Source organism: Carya illinoinensis, chromosome 2 (genome assembly GCF_018687715.1).
Source record: "Carya illinoinensis cultivar Pawnee chromosome 2, C.illinoinensisPawnee_v1, whole genome shotgun sequence".
Taxonomy (NCBI): Eukaryota; Viridiplantae; Streptophyta; class Magnoliopsida; order Fagales; family Juglandaceae; genus Carya; species Carya illinoinensis.
This window is the reverse complement of record NC_056753.1, coordinates 5,202,471-5,210,661: the sequence shown is the minus strand read 5'-3', so window position 1 is coordinate 5,210,661 and position 8,191 is coordinate 5,202,471. Positions and strand designations below refer to the sequence as shown.

Here is an 8,191-nt window from a genome sequence, read left to right as displayed (position 1 = left end):
CCAAGTTCACAAAAGTAAATATAAAAGGGTTATACTTGTTGGAAAATCCTATCTAATGCATTTGCTAGCACAATCAATGAAAATAAAATTTCAAAGAATAATTATACTTATCATCTTCACACGCTACACACCACACCTATTTAAAAATTTTTTTCCTTATAACAAAAATGTGGTATATGGATGATAAGTATAACACCTCAATTAGTTTAACAAGAATAAAATAAATGAGAGCGCACAACGCCGACACTGGGAATATATTGTAATCATCTTTTCAACTTGAAGGTAATAATCAACAGGAATCAGGATGGTATAATTACTGAATACAAGAAACGCTAGATAGCATCCTATGACCTCAAGCAGCCGTGTTATCATATGCTGTAATTATCTCTGTGGGAGAGTAAGTTCTTTCACCATCCGCCATTTTTGGCACCAACCCTACCTTCAGTAACACTTCCTGTTAAAGATGACAACTCCTCTCTGAGATTGTCAACCTTTTCCTTTAATGCCGTGACATCCGAAGCAGCAAGAATCCCCTCCTTTATCTCTGCTTTCAGTTTTTCTACATCTTTTGCACTTGAGCCTTTTGCTATCTCCACCTTCAACTCCCTAAGTTTGCCCCCAAGTCCTGCTTCATTTATTACTTTCCCAATCTCCTGGCCAATCTCTTCGTTCAAATCTCCTATCTTCTTTCTTATATCTGCAGATGAAGTGGCGACCTTTCTCTTTGTCACCCCAACGATATTCAAGTTAGCTGACCTGAGAACCTCCTCTAGATCTTTCTTTGCTCTCTCCACTTCCTTTATCAAATCTTTGCTCGTGGAATCGCCCCTCACCAATTTTTCCTGAGCATTCTTCAGAAGGTCCATTTTTTCTTTGATCTCAGGATGAACTTTCTGATTAATCTCTGCCATCAGTTTCTCACCCTTTTCTTTAATCTCAATGAGCCTGCTAACCATTTTTAACTTCCCAAGCTTGTACTTCAACCCAAGATAGGCCCCTGGTCGTGAGAAGTTCTTTTTGAATTCCTGCATGATCTCATCTATGTCCTCCTTTAAGTTACGATTAGGGGGATGATCGTGCAGATTAGTTACTTTGGATAACTCTGACTTAATCAATGCAAGCCTTTCTTGCAAGCCCATTGAAATAAATACTCTGTTAATCTCCATGTTTACATCTTGCTTGAGTTTCTCAATTGCCTGGATGGTAGCTGGATTTGAACGTCCATCTTCAATAACCTTCTTTAAACTCTCAAGCTCTGACTCAATATCTGCAGTCTTTGGCATGTTGTTGTCTGATGGCTTCATGTTGAGTCTCTTCTCTGGGTCCACTGGAATGCCTTCTTGGAAGCCTCCAATTGACCTGTATTTGAGCCTGCGGTGGTTGAGCAACTCTTTTTTATCCATACTCGCCAATTCCTACGTACAATTTAATTATAAGTGAAATGCAGGATGACTAGGAAATCAACACAAACCAACGGTGAAAGGTCAAAGTGGCAAACCAAATTTGAACATACAAATAGCAGTAAAAGAAGTTTTCTTTTATCAAATGTTTCAAAGAATTTTAACTACAATTTTCACAAATTAAACTACATTAATATAAACCTAGTTGAGCGAAAAGTCACATAGTGACATAATTATTATGTATAAGAATAGATTGAAGAAACAAGTTTTTCTGTTGCTCTGTGTGTGCGTGTGTGTGTGCTGTGAAGAAGGAACTACTGCTCACCCTTAAAAATTATCAGAAAAAAATGAAGACAAGAAAAGTTGTAATTACAAACTATTGTTGTTTCTTTCCAAAATTATCCTGCAAAAGTAAAATATTACAGAACGTGTATATTTAGTTTATTTCCTATCTTTGTGTGTAGAATGTTAACAGCACTTACCTGTATGGCCTTGGTGATTGCAAGCTTAATTTGTTGGGAGGTCCACAAAGGATCGTTATGTGCACCGCCAAGAGGCTCCTGTAAATAAAAGCATCAGAATCAATAATGACAAAACCCATATCTGCTAAGTCAATCATCAATCAGGAAAAAACAAATACAAAAACTTTTTGTTGATTGTCATGTCATATATGAAAAAAGTCAACAACCTGTTAAATTCAGTTAATCCAGATTTGATCATGGTTTTATTTTATTTTTCTTTTACCAAAATAAGATACATAGCACATGATGAAGAACAGATTATGAGTAAAAACACAGATCTTTGTCAGCTCAGGGGGAGAAAATATATAGATCTTTCTCTATGGATTGGCATATATTTGACATTATAGGCAACTTCTGCATGTTAGCGTTAATTTGTACGGTATTAGAGAACCCATTCAGCCCATCACTGACTACTTTAGTGGATTGAAAATTTTGCATAGAGCCACAAATATTTCATACTCAATTTCCTATGAGATTAACAACTATAGATTTCTCATCCTATAACTGGTAGAAGGAATAACCTATGCCAATTTTGCTTGCAAAGATGAATGCCAACCAGAAAAATAGAACATCGAATCTTTTAACTGTCATTTCTGGTCCAAGTTGTGGTGGTACCTGAAAACTGTAGGAATATACATGAAAAACATATTGAAGGGCCAAAGTGCTTACTGGAATTATACCATCAGCAATTTTAAGCCTGTAATGTTCTTGAGCTGTTATCCTGAGTCTTTCCGCTGCCTGCATAAGTTTGAAACTACACCTAATCAATTAAAACGACCCAATTCTTTTTTTTAAGCAAACCAATTCCAATTAATTGCAACTAACATATCCTTCAACTACCTTAGGAGCAGCTTGGGAAGATTTCCACAATATTGCAGCACATGCTTCAGGACTGGTCCGAGAAATGTAGCCACAAGAGACTTTAGAAAGACACAGACCATGAGAAACACTAAAGAGCTATAACCATAAAAGGTGAACCTGTGAAATTAATCATGGCATTAAGACCCGTGAGAGCCATACCAAGGAAATGCTTGTTTGGCCAAGTTGGAGGCGCAAGGAATGTCACAGGATTACTACCAGTGGAATGAGCTTCCACACGAGGCACAAGGAACCTTGGCAGTTAACAGAGCCGGGGTACCTCATATGTTGTAATGCGTTTTGAAATTGTATGGAATAGAGAGGTTATAGGTTCTGCACACCTTGGTTTTGGGCTTTGATGATAGTTGGTATCCCCCAAGGTGATTTGGTGTAACCGCAGTTTTCTTCTACCATAAGTGAGGGTTTTTCAATAAAATTATGGGCTATGATTCTCTTCTAAAAAAAATACCAAGGAAATAATAATTTTCATAAAAGGGAGTTGATGTCGGGGTCTCTGTGTGAGAGGAATAAAGAAGTTGATAGGTTCAGTATAATCAATAAATTTTCATTTATTGATGAGATGCATTCAATTCAACCATAAAAGCAAGCAATAAACTACCAAATTGGGTTCAATACATGCGATGGCATATCAATGTAATTTCCATGGTTGCATCATCCAGGCAACTAAAGAGGAATTAAGGATTCAATTTCAGTTAACAAATTAATATGTGGACCACTGACATAATTTAAAGACTTTCAACTGTCTACATGTGGTTTCTTTTGTTAGCTTGTGGGATAATACTTGAACAGAAAGAAGAATACTGATATTATCACCTTGCAACATAGAAAGCAGAGTTCTCTAGCATAAACAATTTATTGGCACAAGCAATGGCAAGAGCTCCTCCTGAACCACCTTCACCTGTTACAACTGTTACTACGGGAACCTTAAGGCCAAACATTGTCCTCAAGTTATGGGCTATTGCTTCACCCTGCACAAATAACCACCAGTTCATCTTTAATTAGGCACAACTGAAGCGTATCACAGAGAGTACAGAATGGTGAGAAGAATTGCATACGCACTTGACCAAGTTCCTCGGATTTAAGATCAGCAAAGGCCCCAGGTGTGTCAACAAATGTTATAATAGGAAAACCATGATGATCAGCATATTTCATCATACGCAAAGCTTTTCGATAACTGTTTTCAGACAAATTTTTCAGTGAACTCAGCCAGTATTGATTGAAAATAAACAGGATACATACAAATGAGAACTATTTATGCAGTTTTTTTTCCTATTAGAAAACATCACTGTCACATCTTGATTGTGCTCATTTTTTTGCTGCAGAATAGACAGTGAAAAAGGCTAAAAACAGCCAAAATCTAAAAAAAAAAAAAGAAGAATTTAAGCCAGAATAACAATAGAATATTTTCAACTACATTTTTGAAAACTAATTAAAATGTTGGAGTCTTGCACACTTGAAAGATCCTAATAAACAATCTGATTAAGAGCTTGAAACCTACCCATGAGGAGTTGGCATTGCAAAGTTGCGTGCAATGTTCTCCTTTGTGTTTCTACCTTTCTGATGGCCTATAAACATGTAGGTCTTACCATCCATGCTGCCAACACCAGTTACAATAGCGGGGTCATCATAGCCAGCACGATCTCCATGAAGTTCCACCCACTGTAAGATAGAAGATCTTGTGTAAAAAACTAAACTTTTTAGAGCTAAAGAATGATAGATAAAAGTGGAAAGCAAATCACAGGCTACCTTATCTGTGATAGCCAATATATAGTCTAGAACTGTTGGTCTGTTAGGATGTCGAGCGATAGTTAGGCGTTGGATGGGTGTCAAATGTGTATATAACTCTCTGAGAGCCTGAACAAGAAACAGAGAAATATTTAGAATGACAGCTAAAAAGTAAAATAACAATAGACTTGCAAATTTACCTAGAATAAGTGAAGGAATAACTAAATATCTGTCAGGAAAGAAGTTAGCAACTGGCCTAGGCTCTTGTTATCGTATTCAACTGATAAATGAGGCCTTGAAGGATGGTTCATTTTATGAAGATGTCTATTGTCTGTTCCTTACCTGATAACCACTGATCTAATATCTGATGGTTTTTGCTCCTTTCTGTATTAATATGATAGGTGGGAAAGATGCTCGTTTACATTCTTTAGATATCCGTTCCATTGTTTGCCTGTTCCTCGTCTAGAATGTCTGTCCATCTTCTCATTTACTTGTTTTCTGAGAACTGTCCATCTCCGTGTGCTTTCATGGAACTACCAATAACAACGGTTTTCATGCATAAATCTCAGTGTCTTTTGGGTCAAGTTTTAACCACACAAGCCAACTAGAGAAGCTTTTCATCATGGCATGGCATGTATAATAAGTTTATTTCATATTATACTGTACTAAAAAGGGATAGCTCATCAACAGAATATGGGATTGCTTTTATAATAGACTTGTGCTTATATTGACACAGCCAATGCCACCAAACTCAGTAAAGCTTATCCTAGTCCACGGTTTTGGTACAAGAAACTGAGATTTTACCATCCATGTCCATTTCAATTGTTAAGTTAAAGCGAAAAATGTCTCATTTCCACTTTCTTCAACCACATCCTTCTGACTATTCTGCTCATCCACACAACACTTTCAAATTGAATATTTCTTCCCTACTGCTCCAAACACTGGTTTCAAGAGATGCCATTACTACATCATATGAAATTTGTTCATAGGCAACTTAGCATTCATCCTTTCCCGTGTACAGTTTACCCTATGACAATTACTGGCTACGCATTATCACACCATATAGTGATGTTAAGAAGTGTGGTGTATGAGACCTCACATTGTCTAAGAGGAAAATGTTCTTATCATTTATAATGATTTCAAGTAAGCTTCAATTAAGACCTTGACTAGTCATTTTAGAGTATAACCCTAGATGTGGCTTGGGATTTTCCTTGGAATGTTACAAATGCCAATAAGTAGAAGCAATTCTTTGGCATAAGGGCAATTGAAGAACTTTTGAAATTCACCTGTTTGTACTTGCTTTCCAAAGCACCAATTTGATCACTAAAATCTAGACCAGTTTCATTAGCCATCCTACGTACCTGCCAAAGAGAGAAGTAATTAAACATTGATTATATGAAGGGTATGCAAGATTTGAGGTAAATGTCGTGTTGAGGCCTCACAAGTCCAAGTGCAAACAGCAAGACATTATGCCTCTATGTAGGCAACCACAGAATAAAACGAGATGTTTCACAGCAACACGATGGCTTACTGAATGCCTCTTCGTGAATACATAATCAGCAAGTTGTCTAAGCTCTAACGTCAGTTGCCATTTTAAGAAATTTTTTTACCAGAAACATAGCAGCTTATTAAACATGAAATTCTCTAGATGAGAAACTCACCTCAGTAATCTTTTTCTCTAGATCAACCAGAGGCTTTTCGAAAGGAAGCGTGACTGGTTTTGGCTTCTCAGTTAGAGGCTTGAAGTGAGAAAGGAAAGTCAAGTGACCAGTGGTGATATTTGGATCGATATCATCTGGCCATGGATAATCATGCTTCTTCCCCTTTCTGACTTTTGCAGTTACATCAAACCTATTTCTGCTACTAATCATAGAACCTTCCAAAGCCATGGACAAACTTCTGTTTTCTGCTCTAACTGAAATTCCAAATAAATAGCTAGCAGAAAAGTCCTTGCAATAATATAGAGATGAAGTGGATTCAAAGCCATGATCTGTGCCTTCTCTTAGACTTCCACACTTTCCAGTTAATATTGATAAGGTAGCCATCTCAACATTGAAATCTCTGTGCAGAAACTCAAAGTTAATCCACTGATGCTTCAACTTTGCTCCATGTCTGTCATTACATCCATATTCAAGCTCACTTTCTTTTTTTTCTTTTCTTTTCTTTTTTTTTTTTTTTTCTTTTTTTTTTTCCCTTTTATGAAGAATAGTTCTGAATTCCCTGTTTGGACCCAGAAGTTTGAAAGGAAGTAAAAATGAAAGAAATTATCTCTTTCACATCTTGATAGAGAATTGAAATTAGAATGTAGCTCCCTCCTTTTCCTTTCCATCCAAATCAAACGACGGGAAGAAAGACTTTAAAAAGTCATGCTTTTGTTATACTTACAATTCCATGGCTCCTAAAAATGCGATGGTTTAGTTATTGTTGGTATGCGTTTCATGATTGATTAACCCCATAAGTTGAGAAACTTGGAAACTAGCTCTCTCGGGTCAATCACTTATTCATACAGATTGTTGGCTCGATTAATCAATTATGTACCAGTGAGCTATAAGCTCAAACCACATTAATTTCTTACCTCCAATGACACCGGCCTTTCAACAGTAATATTTACAACAAAAGTTTCCTGAACATCCTAAATTCATATGGCGAGAACTATATCACGCCGATTTCATATAAATAAACACATAAGTTTTAATCGAAAGCTAGGAAGAGACAAATTAACAACAATACTTGCTCGTAGTTTTTCCTTGCATCATAATCTCTCTTTGTTCATGCTTATATTCAACAGAGCAAGAAAACACACCAAAAAAAAAAAAAAAAAGAAGAAGAAGAAAGGAGAAAAGCAGACTAAAGCAATTCCTACAGTTGTTTGAAAACAGAGAAAAGCTTCAAAGATGTAGAAAACATTGTTTTTCCATTCTCATGCCTTTGTTTTGGCTCTGTTGCTCAGCTACACAAGGGAAAATAAGTAGGAAAATTGAATTGGGTACCTTTGCTATCTTCAGGCGTGGCCAAAATGCTCAGCAAAAACAACTCTCAGGTTGTCTAAAGTTGCTAAAGACAGTGGCAGCAGTGTGTGTAGTTTCAGCGGATATGTAATCTGCCTGCTCTGTTGCACTCCCGGACAACCGGGAGAAATTCCACTGGAACGACGCGTCTACTGCTGTTATGCACAAAGTATTCAGCACAGATAAGCTGTGATTGGACAGTGTCATTCACGAGCATGAAAGATGAGTGGGGATGGACATTCATCTTTATCCAGAAGATAGGCACGTCATCATTTCTCAGATTAGGATAGCCGCGAAAAACGGCGGCCACCACACACCATATGTCCCACCACCCTCTGTTATACTCGAATGTCGAAATCCCTGGACACAAAAATCGACAAAAAATAAAAAGAGTACATTAAAAACGGCCCCTTCTAATGAGAGAAGCTCTATCTTTCGTGTGGGCTAAAGAGTTTGAAAAGTGTGGGCTAAAGAGTTTGAAAACCGTTCGAGGGAGGCGGAACTTCCCTCACCCAAACCTTTCTTTTTTCTGTTTTTCATTTCTATTTTTTAAAAAATAAAATTTGTTTGACTGTGATTCTCGTGGTTGAAAGGCCATCATCAGAAGCTGTGTCCCGAGGTCTCTATTTTATTTTTATACCCAGTTGGACGGAAAGAC

The 8,191-nt window shown here is 37.1% G+C and overlaps 1 protein-coding gene across 6 annotated transcripts; it reads right to left on the bottom strand.

Moving 5' to 3' along the window:
• Positions 1-225: 225 nt before the first annotated feature.
• LOC122298537 (acetyl-coenzyme A carboxylase carboxyl transferase subunit alpha, chloroplastic-like) lies at positions 226-7,951 on the bottom strand. 6 transcript variants are annotated; one of them, XM_043108348.1, is made up of 11 exons: positions 7,516-7,951; positions 6,187-6,637; positions 5,812-5,886; positions 4,547-4,654; positions 4,299-4,459; positions 3,860-3,974; positions 3,614-3,768; positions 2,762-2,899; positions 2,591-2,675; positions 1,883-1,960; positions 226-1,415 (listed from the first exon to the last, which is right to left on the bottom strand). In XM_043108348.1, exons 2-11 carry the CDS (start codon positions 6,568-6,570, stop codon positions 408-410), a joined length of 2,307 nt encoding a protein of 768 aa, XP_042964282.1. In that variant the 5' UTR covers positions 6,571-6,637; positions 7,516-7,951; the 3' UTR covers positions 226-407. The 6 variants fall into 6 exon arrangements, with proteins under 6 accessions (XP_042964282.1, XP_042964272.1, XP_042964263.1 ...); XM_043108338.1 differs by having other exon boundaries at positions 6,187-6,586; XM_043108329.1 differs by having other exon boundaries at positions 6,187-6,745; positions 7,516-7,950.
• Between the last annotated feature and the right edge of the window lie 240 nt (positions 7,952-8,191).

Coding starts and splice junctions, on each gene's coding strand:
- LOC122298537 (XM_043108348.1), bottom strand. CDS start 6,570: ATGGCTACCTTATCAATATTAACTGGAAAGTGTGGAAGTCTAAGAGAA. Junction 1,961..2,590: donor TTGCTGATGGTATAATTCCA/GTAAGCACTTTG, acceptor TTTTATTTACAG/GAGCCTCTTGGCGGTGCACA. Junction 1,416..1,882: donor CAATCACCAAGGCCATACAG/GTAAGTGCTGTT, acceptor AATTGTACGTAG/GAATTGGCGAGTATGGATAA.